Raw genomic sequence first — 16,660 nt, forward strand, 5'->3', positions numbered from 1 at the left:
AAATTCCTGTTTCTGTTCCACAGCTAAAATGGAGGGAATATTAGGAATATCAGGTCAGGAATATCAAAATGAAGGGATCCATAAAACTGGGAGCTTTTATACTTGGATGGAAAGCAGAGGGAGCCAGGAAATATCAGAGCTGCTGCTCCTCTCTCCTCTCTTCCTCCAGCTGCTGCACCAATTCTTGCCTCCAGCTCACTCCAGGTGCAGCAGGAATTAAGGATCAAACTCTGGGAGCCACAGTGCTGACCCAGGGAGTTCCTTCACACTCCCAGCTCTGTGGAAAGGGGAATTTTTGGAAAAACAAATCCCCGCTGGTGGCTCTTACCTGGCAGATGTTTTGGCAGAAGTCCTCACAGCTTCATTTTCATACTGCTTGACAAGCTCATCCAGGTTTTTACAGATCTGCACCACAAACGGGGCCACGGTCCAGCCTAAGGACTTCCCAAAGTAGGGCAGGGAGCTGGTGACCAAGCCCACCCAGGTGGGATGCATGCCATGGCCGTACTCGGGCTGCAGCCCCCTCACCACGGCAGAGACAAACAAGCCCTGCGAGGTGATGGGGTGTGGGTACACGTACTGCATGGCCCCAATGGCCTGCTGGAAGTTCAGAGCCTGCTGCCACTCCTTGGACAGGTCTGGCTGGTTCTCCTGCTCCTCAGGCCTCTGGCCAAGGTGGTGCTCCAGGACAATCAACACCTGCAGCAGCTTCAGCAGCTCAATCTGGAGAGGGTGCTCGCTCCAGATCTGATCGTGGCCAAAGTTGATCAGGCTCTCCTCGAGGAGCTCTGGCTCCTGGTGGCTGTCCCCAGCAGCCAGGAGCTGGTAGCGCTTGTGGCTGACGTACATGGAGGCCGAGAGCGAGAGCAGCACCAGCTCCTGCACCTGGCACCTGCCCAGCAGATCCCGGATCAGCTCCACGCTCCTGGGCTCGGCCGCCTTGGCCGTGGTGGCCAGCTGGGCCATCATCCTGATGAGCACCTCCACGCTCTTCACCTGCACGTCCCTGTTGCCCAGCAGGTCCCTGTGGCTGAGCTGCAGGCAGCAGGGGTAGTAGGAGCGCAGGAAGCTCAGGCACAGCGAGGTGAGCAGCTCGATCAGCAGCGAGTGCGGGCACGCCGTGGGGGACTGAGGCTGCAGCTTCCCGTAAAAGCTCTGCCCTGCCAGAGCTTCCTGGTGGCGAGCCAAGAGGTTGTAGATGAGGTTCAGGTGCGCCGTGGAGCTGGTGTCCATGCTGGTGGTGGCCACAGCCTCGATGAATTCCTTGGGGTTGGTTTTGAGCACGGCCTCCAGCACGGAGAAGGCGTAGAGCACCCGCCGCGAGTCGTAGGGCTGCAGGTACAGCAGCATGTGCTTGAACAGGGCCTCTGCCAGCTCCTGCTTCTCCTTCTGCTGCCTCAGCAGCCTGCAGTGGGCCATCTCCTGCAGCTCCAGCTCCACCTCCTCGTCACTGGACAGGGACTCCGAGGCCTGAGTCCTCTCGGAGTCGGCCCTGACGAGGTTGAGCCCCGCGCTGGATCTGGAGCTCTCGGAGGCACTGAGGGAATTCCCGTGGCCTGGAGCCTCTCTGCCATCAGCTGCAGCCTCCTTGTCCTCGCTGCTCACCTCCTGCAGCTCCAGGGAAGGGGACAAGGAGGAGGTGTTGTCACTGTCATGGCCTGTGCTGGTGTCTGCAGACTCGGTGTGCTCGCTGTTGTCCTGCTCGCCCTCCGTGTCCTGGGAAGAGCCATCATTTTCAGGCTGCTCAGCTTTTAGCTCTGCTTTCTCTGGATCGTTTTCCACTTCTGCCCAAATTGCTTCTCTGTCCACAGTAGTGAACTGGCTCAAGGGGAGGTTTTCCTCAGAATTGCTCTCAGAGATGCCAGACTCTTTCAGAGGGGCCTTTTTCTTGCAAAGCCAATCACGAACATAGTCTGAAAAATAGATTTTGTTCATTTGATTTCTATTTCACACATAAAATCATATCATAGTCTGGCTTGGAAGGGACCTTTAAGGGTCATTTAGCCAACACATCATGCTTTATATTTAATAAATATTTTTTTAGAAGTTTAGAAAGCTACTTTGCTCCAGTCTAGTATTAATTGTAATGAATGTGGCTAAAAAAATGAACAGGAATTATTCTTAAGGGAAAAATTATTTGTCTTTTAAAGTGGTTAAAGAGCAGTGCTAACCTCCTGCAAAAAGAACAGGATCAAAGCATAAAGCACTTTTAGGCTGAGACACCCTAAGAGTGACAATTGTCTTTTTTTATGCTTCCTGAACATTGAATATTTGTGGAGATCAGGAGGGCAATGAGAAGGATGGCAACAGAGGGACTGATCAATTAATTAATTAAAGAGCTGATTTTTTCCTTAATTAAATGCTGTGAACAAGGAAGGAATAGATTAGCTCTGTGCTTCTATAGCAGCCCTGTGGATGCTTTAACTGTGTGACATTTATCTACCAAGTGACACCAAGAAATGATGCTGAAAGCACAGCCTGGTAACAGGCACAGGACAGGGGACAGGAGCTTCTTGTGCATAAAACTCCCAGAAACTTCTGCACTTCCTGCTCTGCTCCAGCAAAAAAACAAACTTGGGTATTTGGGCCAAATCACAGAATTGTTAATGTAGGAAAAGATCTCCAAGATCAGAGTTCAACCATCACCCAGCACCATGCCCCTGTTCACCTCTAAACCTGTCCCCAAGTGCCACTTCCACCCAGTTTCCAACACTTCCAGGGAAGGTGACCCCATCACTGCCCTGGGCAGCCCCTTCCAATGTTTTAAAACCTTTCCCATGAGGAAATTTTTCCAAATACCCACCCTGAGCCTGCCCTGGCCCAGCCTGAGGCCGTTCCCTCTGCTCCTGTCCCTGTTCCCTGGAGCACAGCCCGACCCCCCCAGCTGTCCCCTCCTGCCAGGGACTTGTGCAGAGCCACAAGGGCCCCTGAGCCTCCTTTGCTCCAGCCTCAGCCCCTTCCCAGCTCCCTCAGCCCCTGCTGGGGCTCCAGCCCCTTCCCAGCTCCGTTCCCTGCCCTGGACACGCTCCAGCCCCTCCAGGTCTCTCCTGCAGGAGCAGAACTGGGCACAGCCCTCGAGGGGCCTCTCAGAGCCAGCACAGAGGGACAATCCTATTGTGGCAATGGTTCCCTGAATGGGAAATAATTAATATTGACTCTGTGGTTGCAGAAGGCTGATCAATTGTTTTATTAAGCTGTACTATATGATTATACTATACTATACTATCTCACTAAGAAGTTCATAACCCTTAGTGACAGTCTAATTGGTCGGTCCCTCTGAACACCATCCAGTGTCTAATTAAGAAATCACTTGTTGTTAAATTATCTCCATAACACATTCTTCATGTACACAACAACAGTTGTAGTAAATGGAGAGAAGAATTGTTTCTCATTCTCTTCTCTGAACTTCTCTGAAGCTTCTGTGAAGCTTCTCACAGCTTCCCAGGAAAATCCTGGCAGAGAACTATGTCTCCCTCTGTTCAGGGGATATGTTATTACCACACAATCCCTGCCCTGCTCCTGCTGGACACACAATTCCTCATCCAGCTGCCAGGGGCCTCTTGCCCACCTGGGCACCCCTGGGCTCGTGTCCAGCCCTGTCCCCAGCACCCCCAGGGCCTTTTCCAGCCCCTCTGCCCAGCCTGGAGCTCCCTGGGGATGCTGTGACCCAAGGGCAGGGCTGGCCCTCACCCCGCTGGCCTCATCCCCTGGATGGAGCAGTGCCCCAGAGGGCCCTGTGGGATTCACATTCTCTGAACCTGAGAGAAGCAGAGCAAAGAATGATCAAAACAATTCTTATCTCATTTGCTGCCCCTGTGTTTGTGCCAAAGTAGAATGCAATATGGAGACTGTTTACCCAGAGTGATGGTGCTGTGTTTCCTTGGCCTGTCAGGGCCAAGCACATGTGCAGACTGTTGGTCAGCAGACAGTCAGGAGATTCTGTTCAGTGCAGCTGAGTGTAATAATAAGTGATTTCAGTTCAGATGTAGTGTAATATAGTATAGAATAATATGTGCATGCCATGGGATAGAGAGAGAGAAACGGCAAGGGTTTCTCACAGTGGATTGTGACAATTTTTAGGGAGTTGTAAGAATGTGATAAGTTGTTAAGGATAACAGGTGGTGTTTTTCTATTTCGTCTTTCTGTTCTTCTCAAGGACAGCGTATGAGGAAGATGTTTTTGTTAGCCAATCAAATAGAATCTATTGTATCACTGTATAAAAACTGTGCTGTTCTCTTGAATAAATCCTTCCTTGCTCTTTCTACAATATTGCTTCCCGCCTGTCCCTGTGCTATTCTTGGTGCAAGAATGACAATAACACGGTACGACAAAGTAATTAATTAGCCCCCTGATACCCACGGAGTCCTCCTGATCATTTTTCCCGGGTAAATGGGGGAGGCGGTATTTTTCCCGGTACCTGGGGAGGCGGCGCGCTGGCGGAGGCAGCGCAGGGCGGTGCGCTGGGTGCGCGGGTGCAGCAGCAGCAGCAGCACGGGCTCCAGGATCCGCGCCACATCGCTCAGCGACAGCGCCCGCAGCAGCCAGCCCTGCGCCGCCGCGCCGATCGCCCCGTCCGGGCACGTCAGGCTGTCCAGCACCACGAACAGCGACCTGCGGGGACACGGGACAGCTCAGAGCTGCGGCTGGTGCGGGGCTTGAGTCCTCTGCTGCACTGATGTGGGAAACGGATTGAGTGATGGTTGAAATGAGATGAAAGTGATGATTGAAAAATTGATGATTGAAATGAGAATGAGGTGAGTTCATGGAGTCTTACACATTAGTGCATGGATTAGTGCATGGATTCTTACAAATCCGTTCTTACAAACCTTACACTGGATTCTTATAAATCCATCCTTACAAATCTTACAGTGCATTCTTACAAATCCATTCCTACAAACTTTACAAATCCATCCTTACAAATCTTACAGTGCATTCTTACAAATCCATTCTTACCAATCTTACAGTGGATTCTTACAAATCCATTCCTACAAACCTTACAAATTCATCCTTACAAATCTTACAATGGATTCTTACAAATCTATTCCTACAAACCTTACAAATCCATCCTTACAAATCTTACAATGGATTCTTACAAATCCATTCCTACAAACCTTACAAATTCATCCTTACAAATCTTACAATGGATTCTTACAAATCTATTCCTACAAACCTTACAAATCCATCCTTACAAATCTTATGATGGATTCTTAAAAATCCATCCTTATAAATCTTACAGTGGATTCTTACAAATCCATTCTTACAAATCTTACGATGGATTCTTAAAAATCCATTCCTACAAACCTTACAGCGGATTCTTACAAGTCCATTTTTACAAATCTTACAGTGCATTCTTACAAATCCATTCTTACAAACCTTACAAATCCATCCTTACAAACCTTACAGTGCATTCTTACAAATCCATTCTTACAAATTTTACAGTGGATTCTTACAAATCCGTTCTACAAGTCTTACAACAGATTCTTACAAATCCATTTCTCACAAATTATTAGTGGATAACTCTGAACTCCTCATGAAGTGTTAGTTACTGTTGATGCCTTAAGTTTTAGCTTTCATATTTTCCAGATTTTGCACTGCATTAGTGTGTAACTCTGAACTTCATGTGAAGTGTTAGTAAGTTCTCCTCACAGTTCACTCATCAATCAATCCTTTTCCAGGCCCCCAAAAAGTAAAAACAACAGCAAATTGAGGAGAGCAATCTGGGAGGATGGGAATGCACAACCTGCAGCTGTAATTGGACAATTAACCCCAAGATGGGAATGGACCAAAACCTATAAAAGTGTGAAAATTCATGACCCAGGGTCCATCTTGGGTGTAGTCTCAGCTGGGCTCCTGTGCTGCCCAAAGTGTATCCTTTAAAGGCTTTTTAATAAATTTCTGCTTTATTCCTTTAGCACTGCCTGGCCTCTGTTCCAGGCAGCCTCCCAAGGCATCACTGAATTCACATTTTGCTCAGACAAAACAATCCCTCTAGGTCTGAGACCCAAGGACACCCTACAGCCTCAGGCCCTGAAAATATAAAAAAAAGTGAATTGGGAGGGAGCAAACTGGGGGTTAATGACTTCATTACCTGAAGCTGTGATTGGAGAATTAACCCCTGATGTGTAAATGGACCAAAGTGATAATTGTGTGAAACACTGGTGACCACTGTCCAGGTTGGGTGAGGCCTCTGGGAGTGCCCAAGGTGTATCTGTGGAGGCCTTTATTAAATACCTGCTCTTATTCTCTTAATCTTGTCTAGCCTCTGCTCTAGGGAGCCACTCCAAGGCATCACCAGCACCAAGGAGGCTGAAATCCCTAAAAAAAGTTAAACCAAGCAATAAAATCCTGGCAGGGAACACACCCAGAGCGTGCCCAATGGCTCAGGTCTGCTCCCAACAGCTTTGGCCAAGCAGCTTTTCCTGGACTGAGCTCAGGAATTGTACAAGCAAGGCCACACAAATCCTCCCACTTTTTAAGTTCTTTCCCATATTTATTTGGTTTTATTTAATTTTATCCCATAGGAAGTAAAACTAAACTAAGATTTTTATTTTTACAAGGAGCTGGTGTTATTTTCTTTGGAAGGCAAATTTAATTCACTCCAAGATCAAAAAATATCTGCTCTCCAGAAAAGCTACTCCTCCTTTAAGAAGCTCTTTCTATTTTTACAGCAACTTCCTTCACCCAAAAGAAACCACAGCATGCACAGAGTGCCCTGCAAAGATAAACTCCAAGGAAGTGGAAAATGTTCCTTTTGTTCATTTTTTTTACTCTCCCTACAGAGAGCTCCTCCCCAGCTCAGAAAAGAGAATAAAACAAGATATAATTAAATATAAAAAATGGAAATGGAAGTGGAAATACCTATCAAAGGAGCGATTGTGGGAAGTCACTCTGCTGCCTTGGATCTCTCTGGTCAGGTGCCACATGACAGAGAATCTGAACAGAGCTTCCAGCCTTGTTCCCTTGGCAAGGAAAAAAGAGATTTAGGGAGGTTTCCAAGTTGGATGAAAATGGGAATACACTGCAGTATCCAGGCAGTGGTTATTGGTGAAAAGCTGTAAAAAGTTTGCAAATGTTTATGTTGCAATATTGCAAGGACAGGAAAACAATGGGAAAGACTGGTTGAAGTTTTATTGTGCAAAATGTTCTGTCAGCTGTTACAGAACTGTGCTGTCATTATATTAGGGAAGGAAAAGAATTAATAACTGGCTCACTTAAAACACAGCTTATTGTGAGACCAGATACTATAAAAAATGAAGTGATTTTACAGATATTGGTAGAGCTGGGGCAGTGGGAAATCCTGACAGAAACTACAGGGTTTGAGTTTGAACTAAAAGCTCCAGCTAATATCAAGTGCTAGATTTTGTATCCAGGGATTAAGTCCAGCACTAATCCCATGCTGAACAAATCCCAGGGAATTGTAAAAGCATGGACACATCCTGTCAAACTCTTGGAAAACACAGCAGCCACGGGAGTGAACACATGGAGAAGGGAACAGCAGGACATTTGGGAAGCACTGGAACAATTCCACAGTGCTGGAGGGGCTTCAGTGCATGCAGGAGCTATAGGAGAGTCAGGATGATTCCAACATCTGGGAATGATTGGTATCTGACTCTTCTGATTCAGATTGCTGAACAATTGCTTTATTAAACTATACTATATTACATTAATACCATATTATAACTACACTAAAGAGATGTTAAAAGGATACTAAAGAAAAACTCGTGACTGTCTCCAGACAGTCAGGACACAGCTTTGAGTGATTGGTTAATTAATATAAACAATTACCACTAGAATCTAATTACCAAATCCCTTCAGGTAAACAACCTTCTTAACACATTCCACATGTATAAAAACAACAAAACTAGAAAATAAAGATAAGAATTGTTTTCTCTTTCTGTAAAGTTCCTCACTGCAATTCCCAAGAAATATCCTCGAGAAGCTGTGTGTGTTTGCTCTCCATGAAGAGAGCTGCAGCTACACAGGACCTACTTTGTCCCGGTGCAGAAGGGCCTGGCAGATGATGTCCTCACAGATATTTGCTGAGGGAGCCAGGCAGTGAAGTCTGTAGAACAATTCCACACAGGCAATGTGGTGCTCCCGAGTCTCCTTGTTCAGCTGATTCCAGAGCACACAGGCAACTCTCTAGGGAAAAAGAGCACACAACTAAATATGAATATATTCATAATTATATTCATAATAACAGCCATTTCCTTCCTGGCTTCCTGTTGCCAGAAGGCATTCCCAAATTGCCTCAGAATCCCAGGATTCTATGAATTAGAGGGTCAGTGTAGCTGGGCAGTAAAAAAGGAAAAGAAAACGGACACCTGGTAGAAATCTGTTTTCTCTGAGATCATCTTCAGGACTGCAGGAGCAATGGGAGGAAGGGTGACCATCTGCAGCTTGCCAAGGAAAGGGTTGTGGCCAGACACTTTGTACCTCTTCATCCTGTCCTCAATCACCAGTGCCAGGGACTGGGAGTGGTTGATGACCTCCAGGAGGGTGAAGATGGACACATTCTGCACGTAGCAGTCGTTGACACAGCAGCAGATTGTCATCAGGGACTTCAGCCACAGAGGGAAGCTGGGATCACCTCCTGCTCCAAGGGAAGGGACAGAAAGGGTTTGGAACTGTTGGAACCTTGGGTACTGAGAATTTTAAACTTTCTGTGCTGCCAGGCACTGACCCCAGGAGAACACTGCACTGACCTGAGGCCCTGGAGAAGCTTCCAAAATGGAATGGCAGAACTGGGATTGTGGGTGTGCAGTTTGGATAGAAGTGTGTGATATCACAGGCTGGGAAACTCAGAGTTTAAGGGTTTAGAATACAGTAATAGATAGAAAGCAAGGTGGAGGGTTTAGGGTGGAGGCTGCTCCTTCTTCTTCACCTTCTACTCCCTGGGTTTGGGTGGTTTTGTGTCATTGGAAAAAACAGACCCCATTGCGGGCATGGGTGGTTGGTTATTGGGTTACAAGTGAAAATAATTTAGGTGTCCTTTCTTAATTAGACAGTTGATCCTTAAAAGGCCTTGTAGAGAGAGAGACAGGGCTCCATTTTTAGTTTGTTGAAGTGCTGCAGAACTCAGGGTTTGTGAGACTGTGACAGAGATAAGAACTGATAAATATCTGAGTCCCAACAAGAATTACTCTCTCACACATTTAATCCTGACCTTGGCAAATAAAAGAAGCAGAAGAATCCACATGAAACAACCTCAGGGTTGGAGTCATACTCCCAAAAATCCTTTAAGCAAGGTCACAGGACCAAAATGACTGCCCAGATCCTGTCATCAACAGTTCATGGAATCACAGAAGGCTCGGGTTGGAAGGGACCTTGAAGATGGCAGGGACACCTTCCACCCTCCCAGGGTGCTCCAAGTCTGGCCTGGAATATTTCCAGGGATGAGGCAGCCACAACCTCTCCATGTTTCCCTACTTCTCCCAGCAGAAAGCTCTTGCAGGACCCCAAAACTTCCAGGATTTCTGCTTTGTCCGTTATGTTTATTCCCAACCCAATAACATATAATATTCCCAATAATATTCCCAATAAATATTCCCAATTAATATGTTTATTATTTAGAGCTGCTGGTTTGTTTTCCAGCTTCTATGGTCACAACCAGCTCCAGAGGGGTCAGGATCCATGGATGCTCTTCCAGCAGCACTGAGGCCCCTCCTTTCAGGATTTATAACTTAAAACTGACGTGGCTGACATCAATCCAAGCCATCTTTTCCTGAGGGAGCAATGGAAGCATTCCATGTCCATGCCATGGAGATGATGGGAATATCATCAGACAGCAGGAATATGGAGTGAAGTGAGGAACAGAACCAAGTTTTCCAGTTTCCCACCTCTCCATTCCCCACAAACCTGTTTGTGAGTTAACCTTCAGGTCAATACCAGCTCCTGCTAAAGCTAAGGAATGAACTGGGAATCCAAGAACAAACAGGCCCTCCAGCTGTACAAAAATATTCTTATTTGTTACATTGAACTCCTTTGAATGCTGAGGGTTTGGGATAAGAGATGATTTTGCCTCTGTTATGGTTTAGAGTTCAAATTTTCCACCTACACCCATCTTCCTCTACAACATCCTTTTTTGGGGGCACAACCCATGGAAAACAGGGATGGATATCCTGAAAATCCTGAACCATGCAAGGCTGTACAGGCCAGGATGTCTTTGTATCCCTTCAGCTCCAAATTTTCTAGTGGGATTTTTTAAAAAAAAAATTGAATTTAAGAAGCTTGGCAAAACTCAGCTGCCAGGCACACCCCAGATGCTGAGGTAGGTGAGGATTTAATTCCCAATTTGCCTTCAGCCCTGTCCAAGAGTTTTTACTGCCTCTGGTCCTGAAAATAGCCAAGCTCTCACTGTTTGCATCCTAAAAATGCTCAGGAAAGGAAGATTCTTACCAGGATCCTGAAACAGAGAGAGGTACAAGTGTTCCATCTCCTCCTCAGACAGGTAAACTGGGAATGTGGTGCAATCCAGCAGCAGGTGACAAGCTGCAGAGAAAGCCTCCTTGCAGTCCCCTCTGAGGGGTCCCAGCACCAGCTCCAGGTCCCACTCCTCCTCCTCCTTCTCCTTTTTGTGTTCAGAGAGGACAGCAGTGGAATTCCTGCTCCTGAAGGGCGAGCCCCTGGCTGAGAACAGCTCTGAGAGCATTTGTTTCACCTGAGGCACAGTGATTTGCTTGCCATCCCAGGGACTCTTTTTCTTGTTGCCACTCTCAGGTAACCTGTAGCCATTCTCCTTTTTCTCCTTCCCGCTCAGATTTATTGCTGCAATCCCTTCAGGACTCATTTCTTGGAGCTGCATCCCAAAAATGTATTTGCTGGCAAACTTGGCCACCAGCTCCTGGATGCAGAGCAGGGTTTTCTGGATGCTCCCTCCTTTTTTCCAGACATCATCTCTCTCCAGGGTCACCGTGGGCACCCCCAGGTGCTGGCACAGCTCTGGGGAGGAGGCACTCAGGCCAATGCCACTGTCCTCTGACTTGAGGGTGGGGAATGGAGCCTCCTCCTCCTCCTGCAGCCCAGGTTTGGTCTCCAGGGTTATGTCCACATCTTCCTTTGGCACTGGGCTCTGCAACAGCAGCAGGGATGTGGTTAATGTGGCACTGCCAACAGAGCTTTCACTTGGAGAACAGCAATGACAGAAAAAGGAAAAATTGCTGTTTGTGATTCCCAGTTTCAGGATCACAGTTGTTTATAAACAGCTCCATTAACTTCCCTTTAAAACCCAGTATCTGTATAAATATATAACATAAAATACATAATAGATATATATTTATTATATATAAATATCTGTATAAACCTCACACAACTGACTCACCAAACAGAGAGATGTGCTCCCTTAAAACCCATTTCCCCCCAGAGCAGTGTTCCATCTGTTCCATTATTTCTGCTCAAATGCAGGTATTTGTTCTGCTGGCAGATTTTGGCAGGCTGTGCTCCTGGGGCTGATTCATCCCATTTATTCCTCATTCCTCAGCATGGTCCTTTGCACACCAACAATGGCCCATTGTGCTCCACTGAAATATTCATTGAAAGCCCTGCAGACCTAACCAGCTGTGAAGCTGGGCTGCATTTGGTAACTCCAGTTTTTAGCTACTGCATTCTGTTTCCAAAACCATTTAGATCCCATCCTTCTCAGGGGCAGACAAGACTAAACTCCTTGAGTGCCACAAATAATTCAAACAGGCCAGAACTGAACACCCAGTGAGAGTAACAAGGGTACAGAGTGCTCTGGAAGGAGCCAAAGAAGGGAAGCTTCAAAAAATCTTTATTGTTGTATTTAAAAATTTCATAGAATTATAGGTTTGTGTTGGAAGGGATCTTAGAAATGTTCCAGTGGCACCCCTGCCCTGGCAGGGACACCTCCCACTGTCCCAGGCTGCTCCAAAGCTGCTCCAAGCTCCTGTCCAAGCTGGCTTTGGACACTTCAGGGATGAAGCAGCCACAGCTTCTCTGGGAATTCCAACCCAGCCCCTCCCCACCCTCACAGGGAAGAATTCCTAATTCCCAATATCCCATCTAACCCTACTCTTTTTTAATTTGAAGTCATTCCCTGTGTCCTGTCCCTCCATCCCTTGAAACTGTCTCTCTCCATCTTTCTTGTGGCTCCTTCAGGTGCAATTGTCATCGAGGCTGAAGGAGAATTAGCATTTAAAATTCTGTCCCAAAATCATTTAAACCAAGAGTTTTAAAAAGAGTTTTACCCATCTCTGAGGGGCTGAAAATCACCTACCCCATTGCCACTGCCTGTCTCGATGTCCAGGTAGGAAGGGGGCATTTGCACCTTGCTGAGCACCTTAAAACAGGTTTTTAAGGCATGAGTGAGTTCTGGCAGTCCCAAGACTTCCATGTTTTCCAGGAGAGACTGCACCATGTAACTGAGCATCTGGGGCAGGTACTGAGTCTGCACTTCTGAGTAGAGCTCCTGAAATGCAAAAGGAACGTTTAAAGGAGTTATCCCATCTCCTCCATCACTGAGCAGGGATGGTGCAGCCCAGCCTTACCAGAGGAATCACATCCAGCAGGAACACCAGCAGAGTGCAGAGCTCTGAAATGGTAGGAGGAGTGCTCACATTTTCCAGAGGATACCTCACCCCCGTGGATTTGTTTCTGGAGTGAAAGAAACATTCTTATGGAAGGTTTTTTTTTTTTTCATGGCAAAATTCTGGTTACAAGCAAAAAGCTTTGTTAAAATCAGTACAAAATACTGAACAGCTCTGAGGCAAAGGGCTTCTAACAGAGAAGGGGAAAATATTCTGTCAAAACAACCTCAACTCTGTGTGGCATGATGAAGAGCTGCTAATTTTCAGATTGCAGAATCTTCTTTCTTAGAGTTACAAAATGATAAAAAGAGAGATATCATCTAATCAGAGGGTTGGAAGAGACCTTAAAGCCCATTTAGTACCTTTATTTTTCCTCTAGAAACACCTCTCCACCTCCCCTCCCAACCCTTTTTCCTTCTTCTGTTGATTTGAAAGGAATTTCTTTTGTTCCCAGTTTGAAATTCCCATCTAATTGTTTACCTGGCTGCACTCCTGAATTATTTGTGGACACAACTTACAGACCTGGCTGGTTCTACCCTGTGTGATGTCCCTTAAAAGCTTTAGTAAATATTATTATGCTGAACAGACAGCTCTGAAGTGGCATTTTTGAGAGCACAACATAAACACCTGAAACAATCTTCAAAACATCTGGTCAGGTAGTCCCAGAGGAAATCAGTGCTTAAGGATGTGATCAACAAATTCACTGTTTTGACAATTTCTGAAGCGTTTTTGTTCTCTTTGATTGCACTGGAAGGGAGAGAAAAGGAAAAGAAAAGCAGATGTCAGTGAGGATTCACATCACATGAGCGGATGGACTCGAAAATCTCTTTTCCCCTTTCTCTTAAAGCTAAAAAAATGTTGGTTTTTTTAAAAAATCAAAGTCTAAATCATTCTGGAATAGCTGGAGCATCTTTCAGATGATGGGAATCACAAGGCTGAGCTCTGTCAGCAGCCTGATGTCATTGTGGTTACTCAACACCCATCACATGCAGCAAACTTCCTTTTTGCTCTGCTAATCCAAGAGAAATTCATTATCTGTAGAGAAAAGGGGAAACCAGAGAAAAATTTCATCCTCTGGCCAGAAAGTCTCTTTGTAACAACCCAAAACTTCATTAAACTCCTTCATTTTAACCATTTAGCTTAAAAATTACCCAGTTTCAGCTGAGAGTTGGAAATTTGTCATACCTTGCCAGGGTGTTGCCACTTTGATTGTAGCTGAGTTTGAGATCAGAACCCAGGGTGTCTTTGCAGTAGGAATAAAAAGCTCTAAGAACTTCCAGGAACAGATCCCCAACAACCTGTGGGCCTGCAAGGAAAGGGAAAAAAAGAATCCAGGAGTTGTCTACAGAGGAGGGGAAGAAATAATAATTTCAGTGCCCTCAACTTGGAATAATTAAAAAAAAAATAAAATTAGTGTATAAAGCATTGCAATGAGTGCTTTTTAAATATGAAAATATAAAAGTTTAAGTGACTAAGAATAGCAGCAAAGGTCAAAACTTGTTATGTTTCATTTGATACCTTTAAATAATTGTTGCATTGTTAAATTGATTTCTACAGGGAGAGTCTTAATGGCTTAAGGCTCAAGGAATCAAACTTTATGTTCTGACTGGAAAGATTAAACTGGATAATGCAGTTTAGCTAAATATCCCTAGTTTAAAAAGGATTTATTATCCCTTTATTTGTACTTTGGATTAATGCAGATTGTCAGGCAGCCAAGCAACACATCCAGTAGGGCAATGTCTCTCATTTACTTTCTAAATTAGATTAATCAATATATTTCTAACAGAAACAACCTCTTTGGCAACATTATGCCCCACCCAAAATATTTTAAAAAATTGTCAAGTCACTTTGGTTTGATTCTTTAGTGCAGAAAATTGAATTTGCCCTTGAAATAAGGATGGGCAGAGCCTCATGCTGCTGGTGCTGCATGGACAGACAGAGAGGGAAGAGCAGATCCACCCAAGGAACAAATGGAGCTGAATACTGACACAAGGCTGGAAGTGCTTTTTTTAAGTGCCCCTCAGATTCCAGCTCAAGGCTAAGAACCCCAGAATTATCAAGGCTGGAAGAGCCTTCCAGGATCAGCCAGTGCCATCAACCCCAAACCCTGTCCCTAGGGGCCACATCCAGACTCATCCAGACTGCTCTGGGACAATTCCAGTGACTCCAAACCTCCCTGGGCAGCTCAGCCCAAGGCCTGACCACTCTGCCAGGGAAATTTTCTTTCCCAGTCTCCGACCTGAGCCTCCCCTGCTTCTCCACTTCCTGCTCTAATCCAGTAAAAAAAGAAAACCAAAACAAACTTGGGTATTTGGGCCAAATCACAAAAATGTTAAAGTTGGAAAAGATCTCCAAGATCAGAGTCCAACCATCACCCAGCACCACCCCTGTGTTCACCTCTAAATCTGTCCCCAAGTGCCACATCCACACAATTTCCAACACTTCCAGGGAAGGTGACCCCATCACTGTCCTGGGCTGCACCTTCCAATTTTTAAAACCCTTCCCATGAGGAAATTTTTCCAAATACCCACCCTGAGCCTGCCCTGGCCCAGCCTGAGGCCGTTCCCTCTGCTCCTGTCCCTGTTCCCTGGAGCAGAGCCCGACCCCCCCGGCTGTCCCCTCCTGCCAGGGACTTGTGCAGAGCCACAAGGGCCCCTGAGCCTCCTTTGCTCCAGCCTCAGCCCCTTCCCAGCTCCCTCAGCCCCTGCTGGGGCTCCAGCCCCTTCCCAGCTCCGTTCCCTGCCCTGGACACGCTCCAGCCCCTCCAGGTCTCTCCTGCAGGAGCAGAACTGGGCACAGCCCTCGAGGGGCCTCTCAGAGCCAGCACAGAGGGACAATCCCTGCCCTGCTCCTGCTGGACACACAATTCCTCATCCAGCCCAGCTGCCAGGGGCCTCTTGCCCACCTGAGCACCCCTGGGCTCGTGTCCAGCCCTGTCCCCAGCACCCCCAGGGCTTTCCTGCTTGAGCAGCTCTCAGGTCACTCTGTCCCAGCCTGTGGGGTTGGTGTTGGCACAACCCCCAGCCTGGGTTGTGCTGACCCTAGAGGAGGGCACAGATTTGCATTTCCCTCCCTGGGATCCATCCATGCTCTGCAGGGCTCTGTGGGGCAGCCAGAGAGAACCTGGAGAGGGAATTTGTTCCAGAGCAGGGCCAAGGCAAAGAACAGCCTCCTGCACATTCCTACACAACACAGGATTAGGATTGGGCAGGGTTTTGTTAAGTCCTGCTCGGATTTGGGATGAACACCTCACCTATTTCAGGTTTGTCCAGCAGGCTGATGAGGATCCGGAAGGGTTTGAGATAAGCCTGGTGCTGCTCCTCTGGCTCAGCCTCTGGGAATTTCTGATGCAGAATCACAATCAAACTCTGGGAAAAGGAAAACATCACAATGTTATCCATCAGAGACAGAATGTCATCTTATTAAGAGATGAAGTGTTGCTACATTTGATTTTGTTTAGGACTGACTACAAATGAAGTCTAATTTTCCATCCAGGGTAAACAAATCAATTCTATCCTCAAGGGCTGATCTTATCCAGAGAAACATTTTTAAATAATTCAGGTAGTTCAGCCAAGATGCTTCCCTTTGGTTTCCTTAGATTCCATAAGCAATCCAATATTGGGATAAATACAGCACAGAGGCTTTGAGATAGATGGAAATGTAACCACAGGGACAGAGAGGGAAGGACAAACCAACAACTGGGAGTAATTCTGGACACAGTTTGAGATAAAATTGCAAGGATCTTTAATTTATCTGGAATATATCTGTATAAAATGAACACCAACCTCAACCAAAAGATCTTTAGAGTATTTTCCAAAGAAATAAACAGCATGGTCTTCAGAAGTGGTGGAGTCTGGGGCAAAAGTGCCACCTTTAATATCAGAACCTACAAAAAAACCAGAGGCAGGAGGAGTTCAGAGAGCAGCACAGAGCACTGAGGGGGTTATATTGAATTTACACTGCATTTTTGATCTTTGGCATTTCAACAGCCCACAGGTCCCAGTTTGAGGGCATCCAGATGTTCAGCACAATACATAAATCAAAACAGTGGGAATCATTATTTCTTCCAGCAAAATAAGGTTAAAATAGTAGCTTTTAGTCCACTGAACCACTTC

The 16,660-nt window shown here is 46.2% G+C and overlaps 1 protein-coding gene across 3 annotated transcripts in view; it reads right to left on the reverse strand.

Moving 5' to 3' along the window:
* Nucleotides 1-16,660, reverse strand: part of DOP1B (DOP1 leucine zipper like protein B) — a 49,957-nt gene that overhangs the window by 12,931 nt on the left and 20,366 nt on the right. For all 3 annotated transcript variants that reach the window (XM_064406685.1, XM_064406678.1, XM_064406690.1), the window contains exons 8-19: nucleotides 16,331-16,431; nucleotides 15,799-15,913; nucleotides 13,731-13,851; nucleotides 13,173-13,292; nucleotides 12,507-12,612; nucleotides 12,236-12,427; nucleotides 10,399-11,071; nucleotides 8,325-8,593; nucleotides 7,990-8,142; nucleotides 6,859-6,959; nucleotides 4,418-4,611; nucleotides 329-1,913 (exon numbers count right to left, since the gene is read on the reverse strand). In XM_064406685.1, coding sequence (XP_064262755.1) covers nucleotides 329-1,913; nucleotides 4,418-4,611; nucleotides 6,859-6,959; nucleotides 7,990-8,142; nucleotides 8,325-8,593; nucleotides 10,399-11,071; nucleotides 12,236-12,427; nucleotides 12,507-12,612; nucleotides 13,173-13,292; nucleotides 13,731-13,851; nucleotides 15,799-15,913; nucleotides 16,331-16,431 — 3,730 coding nt within the window. The remainder of the gene's footprint in view (nucleotides 1-328; nucleotides 1,914-4,417; nucleotides 4,612-6,858; nucleotides 6,960-7,989; nucleotides 8,143-8,324; nucleotides 8,594-10,398; nucleotides 11,072-12,235; nucleotides 12,428-12,506; nucleotides 12,613-13,172; nucleotides 13,293-13,730; nucleotides 13,852-15,798; nucleotides 15,914-16,330; nucleotides 16,432-16,660) is intronic.

Source organism: Passer domesticus, chromosome 2 (genome assembly GCF_036417665.1).
Source record: "Passer domesticus isolate bPasDom1 chromosome 2, bPasDom1.hap1, whole genome shotgun sequence".
NCBI lineage: Eukaryota > Metazoa > Chordata > Aves > Passeriformes > Passeridae > Passer > Passer domesticus.